The sequence below is a fragment of the Stegastes partitus genome, unplaced genomic scaffold, assembly GCF_000690725.1.
Source record: "Stegastes partitus isolate 25-593 unplaced genomic scaffold, Stegastes_partitus-1.0.2 Scaffold1795, whole genome shotgun sequence".
NCBI lineage: Eukaryota > Metazoa > Chordata > Actinopteri > Pomacentridae > Stegastes > Stegastes partitus.
In genome coordinates, this window is record NW_007579526.1 from 119,634 (window position 1) to 137,546 (window position 17,913).

The 17,913-nt window shown below is 42.6% G+C and overlaps 2 protein-coding genes across 3 annotated transcripts in view; both read right to left on the bottom strand.

Moving 5' to 3' along the window:
* Positions 1–997, bottom strand: part of tekt1 (tektin 1) — a 7,735-nt gene extending 6,738 nt beyond the window's left edge. The window contains exons 1-2 of the mRNA XM_008302328.1: positions 960–997; positions 334–480 (exon numbers count right to left, since the gene is read on the bottom strand). The gene's annotated coding sequence lies outside the window, so the exon portion shown is untranslated. The remainder of the gene's footprint in view (positions 1–333; positions 481–959) is intronic.
* Positions 998–1,229: 232 nt separating this feature from the next.
* inpp5ka (inositol polyphosphate-5-phosphatase Ka) lies at positions 1,230–17,303 on the bottom strand. Of its 2 annotated transcripts, XM_008302329.1 has the most exons (14): positions 17,225–17,303; positions 16,762–16,855; positions 12,927–13,031; positions 12,732–12,840; positions 12,482–12,598; positions 9,359–9,534; positions 9,105–9,216; positions 8,864–8,973; positions 8,706–8,732; positions 6,228–6,459; positions 3,941–4,078; positions 3,773–3,856; positions 3,580–3,684; positions 1,230–3,465 (listed from the first exon to the last, which is right to left on the bottom strand). In XM_008302329.1, exons 2-14 carry the CDS (start codon positions 16,845–16,847, stop codon positions 3,373–3,375), a joined length of 1,494 nt encoding a protein of 497 aa, XP_008300551.1. In that variant the 5' UTR covers positions 16,848–16,855; positions 17,225–17,303; the 3' UTR covers positions 1,230–3,372. The 2 variants fall into 2 exon arrangements, with proteins under 2 accessions (XP_008300551.1, XP_008300552.1); XM_008302330.1 differs by lacking the exon at positions 8,706–8,732.
* Between the last annotated feature and the right edge of the window lie 610 nt (positions 17,304–17,913).

Consider the following 17,913-nt stretch of genomic DNA (forward strand, 5'->3'; position numbering starts at 1 on the left):
GACTGTTTGTGACCATTGTTTATGTTATTGTTTATCTTTGTTATACCATCACTTTCATCGATTGTTTGATGTATATTGATGACGATTGTAAAATGGATGGATTTAAAAATATAATAAATAAAAAGTTTTTTAAAAAAACAAACAAACCCATGGGTCCGACAGTCCTCATGAGCACCTTGACTCCACAGCGTCCGTTAGCTGTTGGCTAACTGGCTAAGTGGCTAACTGCTAACCGTCGTTACACTCAGACGGCTCGTTCCTCACCGGCGGCTCAACGTCAGCAAACCACAAACATTACAGCAAAAACATATGACAAAAGTTCTGGACATATACCTTGTTCCGTGCGGATGAAACCCACCGAGCGTATCCGCCTTTCGGTCCTCGGTCTGCGGTCAACAAACGGTTACTGTGGCAACGGCGGGCCGGAGGCGGGCACGTCCGCGGGAGCGCGCAGCTGTCACCCCTTCTATCTGCTTGTACCTGCATCATGTGCAAATACAGGGCAGGTCATACCTGTGGTAGCAGCAAAGGCAAGTCTGTGTGAACTGAGACCAGATAAAGGTTTGCTGCAGGATAGCGGCTGCATAAAGGCCACAGCAGTGATGTTCAGGCTGCATGTGGGAGGTCCTTGTTTAAAAGTTAACATGCAACTAACCTGATTTATTTCTACATAAAATAAAGACAATATCTCTTTTGCAATCATCCTCATGGCTATAATCTTGAAATAGGACCTTCACGAATGAAATCAAGTCGTTGTGATGTTTTAATGACATTTCGGTCATGGAGGTGCTGCGATCACGTTGTGCCAGCTGAAGGACTGCTGTATATGAACTGGTCCTTTAAAGCTGTTTCAACAGGTTAGAAAAAGCTGGATTAGTTATAATGCAGAAAACAGAGCAGGAAAGATAATGCAGAAACTCTGGAGTAATCGCAAAAGAGATGATTTCTTTGTGACTGACCCTGATGAAAGCAGCTGCAGATGAATATTCACAGCACGACCCGCAGACAGCAGTCAGTCTCTGGTACCTCACATCTCAATCAATTAATCAGTACTTCTCCTGCAATGGGAATATAATACACAGTGTTTCACACAGCGAAAGGAATCCACTCATGCCTCCTCGTCTTTTGTTCTGACGATGAGCTTTATGGAAAGGCCAGAAGACACAAGGGTTGTAAAAGGTTCAAATGATCAATAGATCACCTTGGTTAGTCAATAAACCACACAAGAATGAAGTGAGACTTATTTAATATGTGCATCTGCAAAGCTAGAAATCTGTTTGTGTTCTTACAGTACATTTCAATGTTTGTTTTCAGAAAATAAGTCACATTTTAGTTTAAAAAAACAAAAAACTGACATAAAGTGGCTAATAAAACGTCAGACAGCAGCAAGCCAATCCTAACAGCATTCAGTAGAAGACGCCTTCATGTGGCTGACAGCTCAGAGCAGCGATGTTTAAAATGAAGAGGAGGCCGTGAAAATGTTAACAAATCCGGCTAAAGAAGCTCAGGAGTATGCAGCAGCGTAGTACAGTACAGTAAATATAAATCGACAATCATTTCAAAGGCACTTGCTGAATCCACGTAGCTCAATAAAAACAACATATTTATATACTTTCGCATTACACGCTAATAACATGACAACCTATAAATACGTATGCATTAACAATAAACAGTGCAATATATCTGTAAGTTCTCCACTTCACTGTGATGCCTCCGTCAGCATTAACAGGAATGATTAACATGTTTTTAAACTGCAGGGATCCAGTGGGCTACAGAGACAGGAAGCTGAGCGGGAGCCACAGAGAAGCTAAGCTATAAGACTGCTGCTTTCAAGTCCTCCAGGAACAACTGAAGTCAACTAAAATACTGGGAGGAGAAGATGTGAACCGCAAAACGTTCTCTCATCTTCCTACAGCGGTCCATTCATAACACTAGTGCGTTACTCTGAGAGCCGTGTGAATCATTTAAATAACATACAGGACGTTAAAAACCATGAACAGATCCACTACTACAGCAATGCTTCTACAACAGTACACAGACTAAGATCCGTCCCTCAGAGCTGATGGACTCCTCACATCTTTCTAAATGAACAACTCCTACTAACAGCAGGGTATTTGAAAGAGGGGAAAAGAAGAAGCACAGAATAACATTTTGTTCTGTTTTTAGGAATAAACTTGAACCAATGCTGGTCAAAACAAAACCTAAGATGTCCTTAACCTTTCCCTAAGTTCTGCCCTATTTGATCTTTTATCCTCTCCACTCACAGCGCTGGTAAGTTTTACTTCTTATTGACTCATTCCACGTTAACTGAAGCTACTGACTAACACAGTCTGAGACGACATGAGTCACATGCACAGCGACTAAATGATCCTTTCAGGTGGAGCTTCTATTTTGACTGTTTAATTATCCCATTTACTTTTAAAACTTGAAGTTGGACTAACATGAAAACATGGACAATATAGCTAATAATAATAATAATAATAATAATAAAGACATTTTCTGGTTAAGCTCCTGCTCCAGCATTATATTTGCTTTGCCATGAAAATGCATGTTGGTGATGTGCAACCCCAGACTGGCATCAACGATACCAATCCCTCCACATCGGCTGGGAAAGCCACGGACCTGATTGCTCATCATCTTCCACTGCATTCTCTATGAACAAGCTGGTGTGATCAGGGTGCCTTGTAAACGAAAACAGCCGGTGAGCTTTGTCCCTTTTCCTTTTGTAACTGTAGCAGACAAGTGAAGTTTGACTGGAGTGTTTCCACCAAATATTCAACTCTAAACATTTCCTTCATTCCTGCATCCTCACATAATGCAGCACAGACCTCCAACACACTTTACCTCGCGCTCTTCAACACAACCTGCTCGTTAATAATCAACTTCATACTACATCATAAAGCAATCTTATGGACAGTACAATAAAACCTTTCTTTCTGCATATAAAGCCCATTTAAATCTAAACTACCATCCTAACCTTCCCACAGCCTTTTTCACAGGGACATGTCTACCTCATAGAAGTCAACATATCCACTGTGAAAAAGGCCAGTTCTCAGTGTTTAAGTTAGTCGATGAAGGATTGTTCAGATTTGCTGCCTTGAGTTCTATCAAACCTTCTCCCTAGTTCATATGAGGACAGAGAATGTGAGCCTAGAAACCCGTCATTAAAGAAGAAAGTGTGCACCGACTGCAGAGGCCACAGCGGTGGCGCTAGAGGCCAGCGGGGTTGTGCAACAGTAGGAACCGGCAGCGTCTCTAATCTGCTCTTTCAGCAGCAGGTTAAGAAACACCTACGAAAACCCAAGTATCTGTTCAGGCGATCTGGACTCAAATGGATCCATCTCGACACCGTACCGCTCAGATGACCGGTCACTACCAAAACTCTTCATCTGCTACAGTTTTGTCAAGTCCATTGATCCTCTCAGGCAGCACACCTTCCTCAACAGCTACCTTTGACTCCAGGACCTGAAGGACAGAGCAGCAGGTTACACTGGTGGTCACTTACAGATTGAAGAACTTTCTGCACAAATTAAATGAGAATTATAGAAAAAAAGTGATCATGTTCTGTTGATTACTGACCTGGAATGGTTCACTAATTCCAATGATGCACTGCAGCGTGTTGCTGTAGTAGCACAGCACGCACTCTCCTCCTCGCACAGGGATTTCCTCCTTACTCACATAAACCTACAAAACAAGACAGAGCTACATCATTTGTCGGTTTCAGCTGATGTGACAAAATTGCAGTCCAGCTGATTAGGACTTCAGGTACTACCTGTATGACTTCCTCATTGAAGGCCACCTCATCATCTTTGACCCACGTGTAGGTGATGTAGTCTGACACACTGCTGAATCCAACCTGAAATTCATACAAACATTAAAGCTCTCAAACTGAAGCAGACCATTTCCAGTGCCAGCGGTAAACAGATGCTGCTGAGCCAACCTTGTAGAGTCCGATCCAGTCCCAGGTACTGGAGGGGAACGGCTGCAAAGGGCTGTACACAACCATTGCATCGATATCTGCGCTCCAGTCGCCCTCCGCCTGCAGACGCACCAGTGGAGTCTTGCACATCTTCCTCAGCTGGACACACAGAAATCAGCCTCATAATTAAATCCACTTGACCTCCGAGTGTGAATACTTAAACAGGACAGTACATTTGAAAAGATCCAGTAAAACAGAGGAGTGGTCAAACTTAGCTGCACAGTAAAATCATCTTTCCAAATGTCGGCTGCAACGTCAGTCGGTTTGATTTCCCTGCTTTGCTTTGACTTGCAGCTCTGATCTCACCTGAGCAGCGAGGGATGGTTCTCTGTGTTCACGTGTCCTCGCTCTAACCTCCACCTCCACATGAAGCCATCTGAACTCATGGTGTTGTAAACATGAGGTCTGATCGTCTAATTGGGTTTCTTGCTCTGCCTTTGTTACATATTTAACGTGACACATTCAGGATTTTGGGGGTCGATGCTGATGTTGAAACTTGTGAGTTTTAAATAAATCCAATAATACATCAGCAGAAAGTACTTTTTACCATAAACTTGCATCATATGAACAACCTATACACATATCTCATTTATATGTCAGTGCCCTCTGGTTGACAGTCTTTGTCATGGGAACACTTGTCCTTTCGTTTTGTATTTCTGTACCACAACTTCTTGTTTTATGTGGACCAGTCCAGTGTAGCTGCTGAATGCCGCCAGCTGTCTCCTTTTCCTTCTGCTATCTGCATGTTAACATTTTCAAAATGCCCTTGCTACAGGAGACAACAACAACCTTCACTGAACATTTTAAGTTGTACCGAGCATTTGGAAAGTGCAGGAAGGCAGCAGTGCTCGGTGTTTCTGGTGGATTATCCATTTTATTCACAGTGCTGGACTCCCTACAGGATGGGCTAACGAAGTCAGACTAACTGCTTCAGGAATTACTTTGGTCAGTACAATATTATCATAACCATGACAAACACAGTGCATATGGCTCCTGCTCCTCCTACATCTGATTTCTGACACCAGTGCTTCTCTCTAGATTAAATGACGATGATGAGTAGGATGCTGATGTGCGTGAAGGAAGAGGACAATATCCAAGAACATATTATCCACATTTCCATCGTGCTTTGACATGTTTATATATGTCTGAGATTTTTATTATCAAAGTAATAACTAACGTCACTGTAGCCTTCGCTCCTAATGTGCAAGACACGCTTGATGCTATTTAACAGCATTAAGACATCAGTTTTTAGAAAGACTACTGTCAGGCATTCCAGATGTGTCTCGTAAATCTTAGAATCAGAACATGTGTTCAAAGTTGATTGATGCACTGAAGGTGGAGGAGTGAAGCTCATGTTGGTTGGGTTTGTCTGACCGGACATGAAACATTGACAGCAGAGATAGAGTCTCTGTTCTGTCTTCTGTATGAGCTACATGGCAGCTGACCTAAACAACCACCACCTGAGCAGTGTGGGACACAAACGTTCCCCTCATAACGTGCTTTGGTTGTCAGAGTCCCACAATAGAAGCTGCATCCATCCAGCAGCCAATTCTGGCTGAAGACTGCTTGAACACTGATCGTTCTGCTGTTTGCAGCCCACTCAGAGCTCTGATGGACCACTGAGCTGCATGCCCTTCAGTGACCTGCATGATGGACCCCTCCTCAGTACCAGGTTACAACTGTGAACCACACATTCATCCTGCTGAAGACTCGATTCCATTGCTCCTGTCCATGTGACACGATCATGGACAGTTCAGAAGCCTTCTCAAAATTATCATTAAGTTTTGTATTTTTCTTGGTTTAATCCATTTTCTACTTCTTATGACCTGTATGTGATAAATGTATTTGTAAATACATGTCAATATAGCTGAATGTCCTGAAGTTACCAAAAACGAGAAGAGCAACTTAGCATGAATCCCATGTTTGCTGAGTTTTGTTGTTGTAGATAAATCCAATGACGAGACCAAACCAGCAGCAGCAGGTTAGTCTGTCTACAGATACTTTCCAGCTTTCCCAGGCTGCCTCTGGCTCTCAGTTCCACCATATTCATTCCTACTCAGGAAAATCATTAAAAACGGGTCACAAATATTTTTTGAAATTAAAAAAAAAGGTTCAGCAACACCCCAATTTTTGCCCCCATATGAACACAAATGTTGATTAAGCCCATAATAAATACACATCTTAAAGTGATGGTGCAGCCAGAGCAATCGCTCACTGCATTTGGACTCTCAGTGTTCCAGTTTCTCACCTCCAGTGTGAAGACACCAATGACAGGCTTGTGGTCACTGATGCTGTACTGCATGTTGCTGGTGTACAAGTCCTGCCTGATCTTCAGCGGGTACTCCTCATCCTCTTCCAGCTGCTTCAGCATCTTCGCATCCAGTCCGCTCTTGTTTTCATCCTGCCCGTCAGGGAGCGAGACTTTGGGTCGGAGTCGCCACAGAATCCTGTCGGTCCAGGCAGGTTTACGCTTCTTACCGCTGAGCAGGCAGTTACGGATGATGGATGGACAGAGAGCAGAGAGGCCGGGGTTAGCTGGGAGACAAGGTCACCTCTGTAGAGCAACAATCAGGGTAGGTATGAAGCACGTGACTGGGTGATGGACGAGACAGGAGGGGATAGACGTAAATGTTAAACTATGTAATGTTGAGACAGGAACTGCGGTACATTAAATACCAGGTAAGGTGCACAGATACACAGACGGAGGAAAAGATGTCAAACAAATTACAGTCTCAGTGTCAAAAGAGCCTAAATAATGGAGGGACCTGTCAGCATTCTGCAAGTAGTAAAACATTACCACGCCAAGTAACACTGACGTTTCCTAAGATGATTGATAGTTAGCCTTTTTAATTACGTTTTTTACGTCCTACCACAACTGATGAAAGGGCACCTGCAGGAGAGGAAACGTTTCAGAGCTACAGAGGACACACGTCTATGTCACGGTAACCTGTATCACTGAAGACGCTAAACAGTGGTAGGTTCAGTTTTTGTCTTCAAATATTTGACTAAATTCAAGAGAAATGTGTGATATAACACTTCTGAAAACGCATTTCCTAGTCCATCTGGACACATGCTGTTTATTTGCCATTATCCAATCAGTCAATCATGTGGAGGCAGTTTCAAACCCTGACCCGGGTCAGCTTCAGGAGCTTTAGCTTATGTTCATGTCAAACACCAGTTTCATTTTCATCAGAAGTCAAACTAAATATTCAGCTTCTCCTGCCTCCATCTCCCACGTTCCACTCCAGAGGCCGCCTGCTAACCATCACCACTGCTTACAGCAAAACTCTTCTCTTTCCTTAAAAGGCCACACGTGGATATTTTTCAAGGCCATGGCTGTTTTGCAGGGTTGGGTTTGAACGAGTGATGCACGATATTAAAATTTCTGGCCGATGCCGATATCTGATAAGATTTCTGATATCGTCGATAACCGATATCACCGATGTTGATGTTAAGTTTTTGTTTACACCGAAAAATGAGCTGAAATAAGAACTGTGAGAAAACTATTCAAAAGAAGCCCAGTTAGACCACATAGAGTTCTTTATTACGTAACAAAAGTAAAACATATTTAAGTCCAGGACCATTTAGGTAAAAAAATCTGTGAAACAGCAGCGATATCAAACGTAGAGACGAAGGCGCTGATGTTGGACAGTCATCGGCTAAATCTGTTCATCGGACCGGTACCGATGTGGTCGCTGACATATCCTGCATCCCTAGTTTGAACACTTTAAATAAAACTTAGTTTCGAAAAGGAATCAAAACTTCCTTCCAAACCAACCAGACAGTCGCTGCATTCAGCCAGAAACCTCCATCATTAGCGTGTCTGGGTGAGATCCAGTTGTAATCCAACACACATACTGAATTATCAACTGTCATAGCGTCTGAATTGCCAAGACATCTATTTCTGCTCATGCATGTTAGATATGATGTCGCAGCTGTTCAGGGTCCAGAGAGGTTCACACACTGGTGTTGGTATAAACAAGCTCTTAAAGCAGCAGGATGGAACTAAACAGTGGGTTAAATGTGGGCTCCCTGTACATGTTGCTATTTAAAGGCACCCTGTGGAGCTGTTTTGCAAACATGTTTCTCAAAAAACACCTTAAGTGTGCATCACTGAAGCTAAAACGAATGTGCTAAAAGTTTTGTTTTTAGGACATATTCCTAAGCAGACTTGAATGTTTAAAATTTGCACAGCTTATGCCAGTTAGAGGTCTTGTTATTTGCTGCCTTTTCCTGCCACAGGGCTGCGTTTCTTGTAGCATTACTGCCTGCAACTGTTATTCAGCATCAGAACGGCATGAAACCGGCAGCAGGAATGTGTACTGTCATACGGCGTCAACTAAAATGGGATCCCTTCATAAAAACTTAGCTCCACAGTGCCGGTAGTGGTCAGAAATCCACAGGGTGCCTTCAACAGAAACAGGATTGTGAGGTCAGACAAGAAGCTGTAACGTTAACAAGCATTTCAGTCTTTTCAACGACAACCCGTGTTTGTCCTGCCAAGACTGGAACTTCTCTCTGCTTGCTGATGCAGTTTGCAGCAAGTTACAGATGGTCTTCCTTTAGTGTTCAAAAACACACTTACTGCATAACAAGGACGGCACTACTTTTACCGGCGTGTTAAAAGTAGCGTATGCAGATACTGAAGTACAGTTAGGTGACATAAATACAGGGTCACTAAATATATTAAGGGAGATGTGGACACTTATGTACTTTGAATTCTTACTTAAAGCCAAACCATGTCTTGTAGAGCCTGTGGAGTTGAACAGAGGCGTAGATAAAATATACACAAAGTACTGCAAACAGAAATGTGATTGGATAGTGTGCTTATGACTAATTATGATTATGACAATGGTTTCTTATATGTTCACTGGAAACAGGTACCTGCTGTCATAGGTATCAGAGTTCAAGTCAAACTTGTACGTGGGCTGAAAGTCCAGAGGTCCTTCTTCAAACTCCTGCAGCACCTGCTCTTTCTTCTTCATCATGGTCAGCTGCAAACAGCAACACACACATTTCAGGACCTCGCAAACTCACGGAAACTAGTTCATCAGATCATTTAGGCGTTGTGGATGCTTGTGATTTTCACATGAATCGAAGCTGAATGACATCTAAAAGGTCAAACCTGGTCTTTGCTCCACAGCAGGTTGTAGGTCTGGTTGTTGATACAGGAGCGGACGAAGTGCATGCCGTGGTCCTCAATGCGGAAGTTGAGATCTCCAAACCAGAACACCAGCCTGGGTCAGGAAGAGAGAGGAGGGATGGAGGACAGAAGAAATGAGAAAGTTGGGATGGTACTATGGGATGAATGAAGCTTCAGCATCTACTTTAAGATCTGTCACTCATATACTACCAACATTTGGGTAGACATCTTCTCACCTGTGGTCAACAATCTGTGGAGCCTTTTTACAGTCAAATGTCTGCGTGGCCATGATGTACTCAAACTCATCCACTCTCTCTGACGCGTACTTCATATGAGCAGCCAGGTGGCAGTTGAGAAAGCAGAGCATGTGGCCGTAGAAGGACAGGCTGATGGACACACCGCCCTTGTTACCCTGAGAGACAAACAGTCAGAAATGAGAAACAGTCACTCCACCATCTACTCAGCCACACATTTACTTCTGCTTCTGTATCTGACAGATGACACACACCCAGTAGGATGGGGTTTGACGCTGTTTAAACACACACTTCATTAACTCCTTATTTAAATGGGAAGTATGCCAGTTCAACACATCGTGGTGTGTTTACACGTGTTGGAGAGCATGACTACACTTTCTCTTCTTCTTCATAAGTGAAACAGAAAATGAGTTTGAAGCCTTCGTAGTTTCAGATGGAACGTTGTAAAATCTGATTATCAGCCTTCAGTATGTCAGCTGGGTCAGCATCATTTGGGCCTGAACACTTCAAATCTGAAAACTAAATAATCGGATGGTGTGAAGTTAGAACGGAGTGACCTTGGCAGTCCCTCTAACAAAGATATTCTGGACTGGTCCAAAGCGTTAGACCTGAATTAATGTTGCTCTTAAGTTGGTTTAATGCATGTGAGTAAATGTAGGTTTCACACATGTAAACACGGACTTACTTCAGGTCTAAAACATGAGCCACCTTACACCCAGGCCGACAGAGAACTAATGTTTCCATGGTGACGATCAGTGACACCCGTTAGCTTCTGGTACCAAACACCACAGAAAGAGGAAACTGCACCTCAGAATCTATGGTGAGTCTGCAGTGATGAGGACCAACACCCGAGAAACCAAAGAGTTGGAAATATGTTTTCATGTGCATGACTGCTAAGTTTAGCAGAAGTAGTGAGACTTGCAGCTTTAAAAGGAGAATCACGGCTTATTTCAACCTGCCGTATCTGCCAATGATTTGGTGACTGCGGCTCTATGAATCACATTAACTTTGTCCTCTGCACCGCCACAGCACAGCGTGACTGGTGTTTATCTGGGCCGCTCACATGAGCTCGCTGCACACTTAGTTTTTACAACCACTTTGCTTCATGTGTTGAGGATCTCCACCCAGGACTATTATAGGTTTACTTAATCACCATGAGAGTAATCCCAGCTTTGGAACTACAAATAATGAATCTGCAGCGCGGATAAACGTGGTGTGTTTCCTCCCACAAAATCAACTGGAGGACAAGTCAGAGCGCATCCCACCTAAACGCTCAGCTCTGCACACAGTGAGTGAAACTGCATGGTTACTATCTCGTCATCTTCATATCAGCAACCCAGAAATGTTTACTGCTACTGCTCCAGTGTGAACACATGCCAGACGGAAAGCTATCCACAGCCTGACACATGTAAACAACTTGACAAGCACGGAGGAATACATCTACGATTAGGTCAGCTGGTAAATATCCAGGATGGAGATCCCGAATGCACTTTGTCAAATGTGTGTCCAAGGTGATTAACTTCTGTGTTTATGTTCAGTCAGACTCAGAAACAAATGTTTGAAATGATTCATGTAGAAGTCCAAAGCAGAGCGCCAACGTTAAACCAACAAACATGCTCACAACCTGTTTTTGTGTGACTTCTTGTTTTGCTAAATCCTTACAACAGAGGCAAAGAGTCAGAAGTGACCCAAACAGCCATAATCGCATTAAGAGAAATACGACAGGTTGAAATAAACTGGAGTTCTTCTTTAAGATGCCACAACATCCTCACCCTGCACTGTGCGGAGAGTCTACGATGCAGGAGGTTCCCTTTGACGTATTTTTCTGCAAATGTTTTCTTTGAAAAGGTTTTCTTGTAGATTGAACAGAGCTAAGAGTCATGCTGGTTTGGTCAGCCATGTCTGTTTTAATCACAAAAAAATTAATCATTTAGTAAAAATTTGTACAAGAATTTCTGATCAGAATATGTTTTGGTCAGCGTGACGTCTCCTGGATGTCTGAGCTTCACTGTACAGAACAATTCATGACACAGGAGACTTTTGAAAAATTCATCTACGAAAAGAAAAATTATTTTCTGACTTGATTTAAAATGTGAGTTTAGGGCATGTATCTTCAGCCACAGTTTGTGACATCATGATTAGTTGTTATTAGTTTAGAGCTAATGAACAAGTGTGAAATGGAAACGTGAAACCTGCATTGCTTATACTGTGAGAACGGACCTTCAGGAGACAATTCAAGACATTCCAACCAGGTAATTAATTTTTTTATAATTTAACATAATTATTATTCAAAGCATATTGTTAATTATTGCTGTACATCTTTATAGACATCTGCAGGGACTCTTCAACATACTGGAGAGCCCCAGTTTGTACTGGAATAATAGTTAGACGTGAGTAATACCGTAATGTCTGGACTATAAGCCGCTACTGTGAGGCTGAGAGCGACGACGACAGAGAGACTGAGGAAGTGATGAAGTGATTCTGAGGCTGTTCAGCTCCTGAAGACACTGAAGAAGACGACTTTAGTGGTTTTAGTGCAGGAGGAAGATGAAGACAGCCATCAGTGACTTTTCCTGGTAGCTGCTGGAGTTTTATTTCCTTAACCAGCCGTGTTACAGGAAGTGTTCAGAAAAAAGCCTCTACGGTACGTATCTGTGGATGTTACCGCTACGCATTTAATTAAAGGTTAAAACATCTTTCTGTGTAAATATCTCATGTTCCAACGTGGACACCTGCAGCCTGGATATTAACACACCTGGTTTTCTTTTTAAAATCAGTGGGTGGGGCTTATATTCAGGTGCCTCTATAGTCTGAAAATTACAGTACACAGCATTTATCATTATGAAACTGACACCTCATATCTGCTTTAGGATAGACTCAAGATCACATGTCCTCTACTAGCACTTCTAGTGTAACAAAAACAGCCGGACTCATTGGCTGAAGTGCACTGGGGGGAATGTAGGCACGAGACAGATAGAAGACAAAAAGTGCTTAAACAAAAAGTACAATATTTTGGCATTGTTTCAGTGCATTGGTTACTCTTTTATTATACGTGTGTGTGTGTGTGTGTGTGTGTGTGTGTGTGTGCACATCTGCAGTACTCACCCAGTAACCCATAATGCCCGTGCGGGTGTACGTAGCCTGGATGTCTTTGATGAAGGGGACGTGGTCCACTTTAGAGAAGAAGAGCAGCAGCAGACCCTGCATCCTAATGGATGACACCTGAAACACACACAGTAGAATGTATGAAAGGTATGACATTTAATAGATCAGCTTTCATTTACTTATGATAGCAATCCTCAGCTGCATTGTGTGTGTGTGCATATGTGTGCGAGTGCGTTCAGAAGATCTATACCTTGACATAATTCTGCGGCGCTAGGATGGACATAAGCAGCTGACTCCACGGATCATCGAACACGACGTCCGACATGAATCTCAAAGGCCCTGAGTATACTTCCTGCAGACTAACACACACACACAGAGTTGTGATAGTCAGTCTCCTTTATAGCCAGTCCTATAAACAAAGTCCCACATTCTCTGCACCACCTACCCAATGACATAAAGGTCTGGCCTCTTTGGAGAGTTCAGGTGGAGAAGTGAGGTGACGTCATCTGGAGGGTCGGCGGTGGCCACGTTCCACGTCACCATGTGCAGCCTGTGGATATAAAAAATTAGTCACTTGCACAGCGTCATAAAAACACATATATTGCATTATTAACAGGCTGGCAATCGATCAGCGATCTGCAGTCGTCCTCAGATGCATTCATATTCTCCCATTAAAGATGGAAACAAACAGCTGGAATAAGCTGAAATTGAATTGAAATTTTTTTAAATGAACATCATGACGTTGCTTTGAATCGTGGTTCAACAGAAATATTTACAAAAATCAATCAATCAAACCAACATGATGGGACCCTGAACTAACATGTAGCTGAACAGCCCTCTGAGCCAATCACTGCCATCAGGTGTTTCCTGTAACTCTCAGTCAGACTTGTGCACCTGTTGACAGGTGTTCTGGACCACTGCTCATCAGCAAAGGCCTCTCATTGGTCCACTGCTCATCAGCAAAGGCCTCTCATTGGTCCGGGACAGTTTTGTTTGTTTTTTTAATTATTCTTTTCAACCACAATTCAAAATCAACGTCTTATTTCACTAAAGTATAATTTAACAAATTTGTTTTTATGACTTTTTTCTGTCTCTAGTTATTTGAGTGACTGTTGTGCATTTTGCCTTTTCTTCAATGGAAGTGGATGAAGACATCTGAGGACGGCTGTATTAGATACGACACTGGCCCTTTAAAATCCACAGGATCATCCTACGACGGTTCAACTTCCAGCAGCACCACACTGCAAATTAAAGAATTACACACTTTGAACTTTACAATCAAAGAGGTCCTTTAGCGAAACCAAAGATGAACCCATCATGTGAGTGTAAGAGCTGTACAGTATAATCACTGTAAGAGTACCACAAGCAGCTTCACGGTAAAATAACGAGACCAGTCACTACTTCACTCAAACAGCCGTAAGACAAGACCTTCTGCGCTCAGCCTGTACAGTATAAACCATGATAAGAGGACTAAGTTCTGCTGGAAGGTTTCAATTAGCAAACAACAAGAGTGTCCTTTGTTGGCCAGTGATGAGGCAGGTCACTGAACTCAGAGGAGACAAATCCATGAAGGAAATAGAGTAACGCTGGTTCTGTACAAAACGCACAGCTTCAGCACAAGAACAGGGCAGTGAGGAGGCAGCATCCACCTGAAACTGTCCTTTTTCGGCTTGTTGGCTCTCTTGCCACAGACGAGAAAGGCGTTATCCAGGGTCTTGATCACTTTCTCGTGAAGCTCGTTTTTGGCGTCCAAGTCGTCCACGCAGGTCATCAGCTGGTTGAGCCGATGGCGTAAAACCAGTTTGCTGCCAGTTGACTGCGTGGCATCGCTGGCGTTGCTGTCGCTGCGAACGCGGCCCATGCTGCCAAACAGCCGGCTGATTTCATCCATTCTGGCTCAAAGCGTGACGTGTACAGCAACGTGTTGAAGGTACACAAAAGCACTAAGTATTTGCTAAAGGATCAAAAATTGTGGGCCGTGTAGCACAAAAAACGATCTAAAATACGACCATTTAAAAAAGGAATGACTGGAGGAACAGTTCCTGCTTCTGCAGAATCAAAGCACGGAGTGAAGTGAGCAAAGTCCCAGTTCAAGGATTTGGGCGCTCCAGAGTTGGACGGGGTGATTAGGAAACTGGTTCAGTTGTCTACAAGTCGTCTTTGTGTACTAAAAACTGCTTCTAATCTCATTGTAACGTGTCTCAACATTAGGCCTATTAAAATTGAGAAACCAACTTGCATGCATGAATGTAAAAACTTCTTTTCCCCGTTCAAGCTGCTGAGCGCCCAGAGCAGGGCGGCAACACGTAGTTTATTTCTCCATATCCGCATTAGGTTCGTATTGTTGGGCAACCTAATCCAGCTGCCAGAATGCAGTCCGATTTGTAGACTGGCAAACACTGCATTGTGTTTAGTCCTGGACCCTTGAACCCTAAATTAGACAGAGAATTGGACTTCTGGTTCCAGCATCAGACAACCAGTCAACTATTCATCACAAACCAGTAGTTAGGTGAAATAATAGAAATATTCTGCAGCTGGAAACGTAAATATCACAAACAAAAGGCACGACGAATGAGGTGGAGAGGAATAATGTGGCCATTGTAAAGCCTGTCTGTTGAGTAATTTTTCTGTCAAACTTGAACAATGTCATCGTTGTCTAACGAAGGCAACGCTAACGGGCGACAACCATAACACAATCTAGTGCCCATGAAGACATATCTGTGGCTCTTTCCTGAAACTGAAGAGTAATTAAATTAAATCCACATATAAATACAGATGAGGAGTCGTGCTCTGAAGTCTGTGAACATTAAATAAAACGGACTCAGGCAGCATTGAAAAGCAACAGGAAATGTTCAGGGAAAGCTACAGCAGAGGAGGTTGTAGACACTGATCCTGGGCTGGCAACAGGAACAGTTCAGGGAAGATGTTAAAATAATTTGACAAAACATGTAATTTCTTCCTCTACACTCGCTTACTTTCACACACTACAATAGAGGGTGAGTGTGTGAACATAGTGCGTTAACGGGTTTGTGCGTTTGCCAACAAGCAGTGGCTTCGTTGGGCTGGAACCTTTGACCTTTACTAAGGCAAAAATAGAATTTAATTTTTTTAAAAACAAACATGTCTGGATCTGTTTATCTGTCCAATCATACGCTAAACGCATCGTAAATAGTAATAAGACACAGTGGATTAAAGATTTGGGGATAGTGTTCATAAAAGCTGCTTATCTAAGTCAAAACTATGATTCCGTCACATGAACAGGATGTCTGCAGCAGTTATTGTGTATTGATGCTTCCCATAACTACTTACAGTTTATATTCGCTCTAATCCTCAAAGCAACTGACAGAATATGGCAGCACGTAGCCGAGCAGCAATCAAAACACATTTTATTATTTCATTGTGAGTCGCTGTAGCCAGAAAAGCTATAATTAAGCTACAGGCAGAGTTTTTATTGTTTTTTTTTTGTGACAGGCAGCAGATTTGGTCTGGAGAGCAGTTATGGGTGAACTTTGTCTCCTCACCAGCTTACACATCCTGGACTACTGAGAGGGTTGGTCACTCAAATTACTGTTGAATAAAACTTGTGAAAACAAGTACGTCTAATGTAATTACAGCTGCAAACCTTTAAAAATAAGACTATTTCCAGATCAGATAGTCAGAGAACCACTGGACAGCACTCACTGTGATCAGAATGTGGGCAAAGCACAGTCAGATAGTGGCATGATCTTAGTTTGCGTCTCACATTTTATATTCATGTGACGCTGACATACAGTCGTCCTCACATGTGTTCATAGCCTCCCATGAAAGAGGGAAAATACCAGCTGTCACTGAAATAAGCTGACAAAAGTAATAACAAATGAAAATGTAATGAAAATCATGACGTTGCTTTTGAATTGTGGTTCAACAGAAATATTAAAATAAATAAAAATAAGCAAACCAGCACGATGGGACCCGTAAACTACTATCTACCTGAACAACCCTCTGAGCCAATCACCGCCATCAGGTGCTTCCTGTAACTGTCAGACTTCTGCACCTGTTGACAGGTGTTTAGATTGTTTTGTTTTTTTATTCTTTTCAACCACAATTCAACAGCAACGTCTTATTTCACTAAATTCCAATTTAGCTTTTTTTTAAAAAATGTATTATTACTTTTTTCAGTTTCTAGTTATTTGAGTGACTGTTGTGAGTTTTGCCTTTTCTTTAATATAAGGGGATGAAGACATCTGTGATCCCAACAACGCCTCTGCATGGACAAGCATGGATGAGGGGGAAAGTCCAACCTGAAGCTTTCTCCCTCGTTGATTCCCTTCTTCAAGCTGAGGGCTGACAGCTGGACGTCCAGCTGCTCCTCGTTCTCCTCCATCATGTGCACACCTGGAGGCAGAGTCACTGTCACTACCTGAAGCTGGACTACGTCAGAAGGCAGGTTAATGCCGCAGTAAAGCCCTTTCGTGGCACCGTAACACTGTTAGCTAACGCTGTTTATCCACCAGCTTAAGTCTGTGCTTGGGTGGAAGTCAGAAGCTTAACTGCGCAGACTGTCTGACATTTCTAATCAGCGTCCTGTCCGGCTGGCTGATGCCAGGCTGCTGCTAGCATTAATCCACGTCCATCTTGTAAAGTAAACACCGAACGGTAGCTACATGCGAAGCTAGCTAAACCAGCTTCCTTCTTTTCTGTAGTAAACACGGAACACTCGGAGTAACAAGAAGTGAACGTGGACGTGTTTGTATAGAATACTACCTGGCAGGCTTCCGTACTACTTGTTTTCGTAGTTGTGTGTACTTCCAGGGAGGTACAGTAAGCAGCAGCCCGCGGCTCCACAGCGGCTACGGTTGTTGTTGTTCCCGCCCCTTACCCGGACACTGCCGCCTTCAAAATAAGAGCGCAACCGACGGCATACAAGTCAGTTGGTGCAATAATTCACCACAAATACACAGTTTATCTGCACATCAGTACACCTGGCGGCCATCGATATGCTTTTAAAATAACTACAAGTAAGCTCAATGCATTTTCAGCAATTTCATATTAAACACTGTAGTCTTATAATCACACTTTTAGAGTTTAGACGTGATCTAAACCCTTAGTTTGTAACGCAGCGACAGAGAAGTGGTACTGAAAGCACAAAACAGAAATTAAAAATAGTGTTCTGACTGAGACCGAGTGTGATTTATGTCAGATTCAGCGTTTTTAGGAGTTATCGCTTGTGGCGGTGCTTTTATTCTGAAGGGTTCTAACTCGTAGTTTTACAAACAGGCGTCCTCAGATCTATTCATCTCCTTCCGTTAAATAAAAGGCAAAATTCACAAGTCATTCAAATAACTACAAACTGATTAAAGTGAGAACAAATTTTTAAAAATTACTATATTATAATTTAGTGAAATAAGACGTTGATTTTGAATCGTGGTTGAAAAGAGTAATTAAAACCTAAA